At 32.6% G+C, this 5,632-nt stretch overlaps 1 protein-coding gene across 1 annotated transcript; it reads right to left on the reverse strand.

The window, feature by feature from the left end:
* Positions 1–823: 823 nt before the first annotated feature.
* Positions 824–3,263, reverse strand: LOC145043443 (transmembrane 50A-like protein). The gene is made up of 4 exons (XM_078992102.1): positions 2,966–3,263; positions 2,773–2,860; positions 1,243–1,395; positions 824–1,071 (listed from the first exon to the last, which is right to left on the reverse strand). The coding sequence occupies exons 1-4, from the start codon at positions 3,096–3,098 to the stop codon at positions 1,038–1,040; spliced, it is 408 nt and encodes a 135-aa protein (XP_078848228.1). The 5' UTR covers positions 3,099–3,263; the 3' UTR covers positions 824–1,037.
* Between the last annotated feature and the right edge of the window lie 2,369 nt (positions 3,264–5,632).

Consider the following 5,632-nt stretch of genomic DNA (forward strand, 5'->3'; position numbering starts at 1 on the left):
GCTTTTATTTAATAAGTAATAACTAAAGTCTTTATATCCCACATGCTTTTATTATGTCATTATTAAATTTTGATGCTGAAATCATATTTGTGTTTGATGTTCTAGCTGTTATCATAAATTATGAATTACTTTTGCTGAATTGTGCATTTGTTTTGTTGAAATTTTTGTTAAAGATGTGCCTTTGATTTTATGGCAATCGAGAAGAATAATGGTCAAGAACAAGGGGGAGAGAATGATGGACAAAACATACACGATATGGAAGGGAGTTTAGAAAGCAACAAATACATGGATAATTTACGTGACCGATTACAAATCAATTAGGGTCAAATTAAATTTGTAGGATTTCATTTGGATTTTGGTATGATTTTGTGGATTTAAAAATATTTATGTTTGATTTGGATTTGTGTTTAATTTTGATTTATGCTAAATTTGAATTTTATATTGTGTTTATATTTTTTTATATTTCTTTAAGAAATTTATTAGGCTATTTTCTAAACAAACACTTGGATTCAATAAAAAAATAAAACAGAAAGGTAAAATGATAATTTTAATAATTCAACACAACAATTCAGAAGTTTCAACTAAACAACATGTAAAACATTCAACTCGTAAAATTTCAAATCTTTTTAGAAGTTCAGATCTCTTAAAAATTCAGATCGGTGTATAAAACTTATGAATTTTATGGTAATAAACCTTCAAGAAACAACATTTTATATTACAACATCATGCTTCATTTTTCTTTTTTCCTTTTAACTATTAAAGTTGGTTTTATTTCATATACCAAAGATGATCACATACACAAACAAACACAAACACAAACACATTAAAAAGAAGCTGAGAAGCAAAGATAAACGATAACCAATAGGTAAGGAAGGTCATATAAACAAGTGTAAAATAATTCGGTCAATCACTCACTTTAAACACTGTTTTACTATGTATCTGTTGCTTGGATCATCAACAGAGCCACATACATATACAAGAGCAAGAGCATTTTAACACGCAAAACCACAAATGTCTCCCTTCACTCATTCCTCCTCTTACTCCGAATGAGATGTCCAATAAACAAGCCCACTGCACACAATTAAAAAAAAAAAAAAAAAAAAAAAAAAAAAAAAAAGAACAAGTGGTTTGTTATTATTTCCCATAAAATGTTGTATGGAACTTTTTTGAGAAAATGGAAAATTATAAGTTTAGGATTAAAAGGTGAAAAAAAAAAGAAGAAGCAAGATGAAGATAACTGACCTAATTAAGACAAGCACACACTGCAAAACACCTGCAGTTCCTGTCCAAGCAGAAGGACCTTCAGGCACAAGTGCGTCTTGTATCAACAACCCTACTGACGCTGCCAAGGACACAAATGACACAACATATGCTAGGAAAAGCCAAAGCTTCAACCTGAAAATAAGATCCCCAAATTAAACAAAATACAAATAGCAAGCAAACAGGATTTACAGCCTACACCATTTCCAAAAGGACAGCCCAATAGATTATCAATATCCTAATTCCTAACTACTGACTGTAATTGCTCAGATATGCACTACAGGATCTAAAGACCATCTACCACATACAGAATCACTTAAAAAAACTTTTTACAGATTTAAATTTTATTTCCATTTCCTCCCTCAAGCATGATATAATTTGGTGTACTTCATATAAGGATCATATATGCATAGAGTGGTAAAGTCCACCGGTCAAAAAAGGCAATACAAGGGATAAGGGTTTTTATGTCATTTTACTTGTTATGTCTGTTTAGTAGAGACTTAGAGTATATGTAGGAGTCTTGTATTGGTTGTTGGGCATCATTGAACAGAATTCAATTGGGAGACACTATATTCTAGAAAGCTAGGGTTACATTTTCGAATTCAATAAAAACATATCAGAATATATCAGAGCAAGTTTGATCCATAATGTAGAGATCTACAACATCAAGAATTTAGGAAACTGTAGTGATATTCAGAACATCCAAGGATGTCTTGGCGAATCAATTCTTTGAAGAACGATTTGCAACTCTATTTGTATTGATGATTACATGACTTCACAAAGCCATTACCCTAATGCTGTTGCTACCAATAATTTGCCAAAATCATAAAAAAGAAAACCTCTAACCTAAATTTATATCATAATGGGCATTGGGCAGTGTGCCCCTAGTAAAACTACCATTCCCTCCCACTCACAATAAATGTGTTGCTTAAAAGATGTAAACATTTAGAAAATCTGGAATATTTTGATATCTAAATACCCCCAATATCACTACTAAACTATTGTTTCCAAGAGTTTAATTCATTTTGCAACAAAAATCTAAAAGATTGTCTTATGAAAATAAAAGAAGCCAGCTACTCATCTGAGAAAATAAACCAAACAAATATCCACGTGTCATATCGATTCTATTTTCTAACAGAACATTCATTTTCTTTTTTATTTTCTATTCTCTGCAAACTCTTGGTGCTTAATGATTTAACTCCAACCCACATCATGTCTTTGAGTTTATTTATCATCTGTGACTGTGACTGAATTTTTGCACAGCAAAGTATGCATGTGCATGGATTGGTGCTTAAAAACTTGAAAAGAACATAAAATTCAAAAGCCACAATTAATTTAAAATGCTAATTTGAATTTGGTGATGAGGGAGTAAGAAATTAGCAAACCATCAACATTCCTTTGCAATTGTTGATAATAAGTAAAGGGGGGAAGTTATCAACAAATTCTACAAGATTAAGATGTGAACGATACCCAAATTAAAGATTACTGTACTAAACTCAAAAGATTTCATACCTCCATTCACCTTCTTCATAGGGAGAGTAGTCGATGTCCTCTCTTCTAACACAATTAAACATCAACGCAGCCAAAGATGCAAATATTCCTACAAGTACAACATGAAAACCCCAAAACAAATCGAATTAAATTTATATATACGAAAAAAAAAACAATCAACAAAAACCTAACCCTAAAGAGAAAGAGGGAGAACCCGGTAGGTAGTGGAGAAACGAGACTTGCACAGAACTGCAAACGACGGCGTCAACCCAAAACCACCAGCCGGCTCCAAAAACGGCGCCGGCAACGCCTGGACCAAATATTGCCCACAATTCAGACAAATCCATTGATCGATTCGAACGCTATCTCCCCGTGGGTCGGGCAGTTGGGTACAGGAGATGCGTGCTACGTCAGCTTTCTGCGATGGAAAACAAGGGATGAAATTGTAGAAAAGGTTTATGATTAGCTGACGATTATAATCGATCAATGAGTTTCTTGCTGCGCTGTAATTTTACTAGCAGAAATGCAGTATGAACATCTACATAGAAAGTTACATAAGCGTATTTAGAATGACACTATTTGGCCCTCACCTCTCACATATTTGTTCGAAAGGCCCCTAAGTTTGCTTGTGCCTTTTGTTTGAAGCCTCTATTTAAATATCAAAGCACCTCTAACATTAAAACTCATGTAGTTATACTACTACTAGTTTATAACCTGTGGAAACCACGATTATAAAATTAATTAATTTTTTATAGTGCAATTTCAAAATTATTAATCAAATATTTTAAATAAATTATTAATTAAAAAATCTTTTTTTAGTTATATAAAATTATAATTGTTAATTTAAATAAATATATAAATTATATCATCTTATAATTTGTATTAATTTTATTGTAATATTATTAATTTAATATAATTAGAGTGGAAAATTTAAAATTGAGAATTAATATGTTAATAAATGACATGTATTAATTAGGAAAACTAATAGGGTGATACATATCAAAAGTAGAATAGAATATGTATTTATTAAAAGACCTAATAAGATGATACATGTCAAAAGAAGATTAAAACTATTCTTTTATTAGAATAGGAATATTAGCTTTTTTAACATTAAAATTTATGCGTTATTTTTAGTTTTTGGAGCTTTTAATATAAAGAAGTGTGTTCTATAAAACATATTTGTCAGGAATTATTTAATAACACTCCTCTTATGTTTTCTTATTGAAATGATGTACATTTATAAACTTGTGAACTCACCAGCTATTTTATAGTTTACCCTCGTTTTTTCATGCTTTTCAGGGAATGGACAGTAATCTTGTTAGTATCGAAAATATTGTAATATGTCGAAGTTTGTTGTGATAGTTTCGAAAGTTTTGTAATCTATTTGCTAAGGCAATATAGGTTCGAAGTCTGAATGTCTAGTCTTTAGTATTTTTTTGTATACTTTCAGTTTTCCTATAAATAGGAGATGTACTCTGAGATAGATAAAACTTTTTGCCTGTAACTCTGTCTAAACACTCTCATTATAAGTATAAATGAGCTAAACCAGATCTTATTTACATATCGTATTTTGATTACTTTGTGAATTCTGATTTCTTTCTTATACTCGATTAAACACTTCTACAATTGGTATCAGAGCAGGAATCATACTGCAATAATTTGATTTTCATTATAAATCATCAATTTTTGAGTTGTGATTTTGATTCAAAAGTTTTTCGCACTTTTTGGTTCAGAAAATCATTCTTGATCTTCCGTTGTGATTCGATTATGCAATTGAATTGTTTAGTCAAGTGATCGATTTGAAAATTATGCTTAATTCATTCATTTATTTGTCAAATTCATCAAGTTTTTTTTTTTTTTTTTTTCTGAAAATCACGTGTGACAACCCAAAATTTCTATCTTGTAAAATCAATCAAATCAATCAGAAGTCAGACTTGTTTCTGTTACCTTTTAGCCTTGTTAAGGGTCTGTTTGAGAGTTTTTTAGCCCCCACCATACAATGGGGACCGTAACTTTTACAACTTGAGCGAGGGAGGCTCATCAGACAGAGTCCTTCCCATCTTGGTTCGTTGAGTAGCTCGCAATGTTGAGCTAGGTATGGCAACCATTCAACAGATCGTGGAATTGATGCGGACAACAACGCCAATACGGATCGTATTCGCAATCTTGAATTTGCTCATAGGAGAGCTATGAGAGGAAATGAGGCTCTGCAACAAGAGCTACTTACCACTCGAGCAGAAGTTATAGAGCTCCGAGCATGCCAGACAGTGTATGAGAGACACCTACTTGATGTGGAGCGTCAGCTGGCTGAACTGAGGGTTCGTCCGAGCGGAGCCCGTCGCTAGTAGAAGATGCCCCACTCATCATTTATTTTGGTTTAAGGAACAACCTTCTTATCTATGCTCTAAGTAGCACTTTTTCCCTGTAAATATTCCTGTTTAGCAAGCACTATTTCATTAGGTCCTTATGCTTGCAAGTTTTCCCACTGTTGGTATGTTGTAGACCTACTCCTAGGTCAAATTTTTAGAACTCTGTGGAGTTTCTATACCAACTGTATTGACAAATATCTAGTTTTTTAAGATTGCTATCAGATCTATGTTAAGTTCAATATTATTCAGACCATATAACTCTATCAAAGTCTCATAAACCATTTTATCATAAAACTATAGCTGAAAGATGCTGCCTCGCAAACGTCCCGTCAGAAATCCCCCAATAACTCAAACCCCAACTCCACCGCCACCACATCCTCCACAGTTCGATGCGGTGATGTTTCAAGCTGTTGTAATTGTGGATGTAACCATAACCATGACAAAGATCAATTCTGGCGGTACGAGTGGCGCGTATAAGGGAGTGCACCTATAAAGATTTCATCAACTGCAAA

This window comes from Lactuca saligna, chromosome 4 (assembly GCF_052625555.1).
Source record: "Lactuca saligna cultivar CGN05327 chromosome 4, ASM5262555v1, whole genome shotgun sequence".
NCBI lineage: Eukaryota > Viridiplantae > Streptophyta > Magnoliopsida > Asterales > Asteraceae > Lactuca > Lactuca saligna.

Coding starts and splice junctions, on each gene's coding strand:
- LOC145043443 (XM_078992102.1), bottom strand. CDS start 3,098: ATGGATTTGTCTGAATTGTGGGCAATATTTGGTCCAGGCGTTGCCGGC. Junction 1,396..2,772: donor TATGAAGAAGGTGAATGGAG/GTATGAAATCTT, acceptor TCTTATTTTCAG/GTTGAAGCTTTGGCTTTTCC. Junction 1,072..1,242: donor TGTGTGCTTGTCTTAATTAG/GTCAGTTATCTT, acceptor AATTGTGTGCAG/TGGGCTTGTTTATTGGACAT.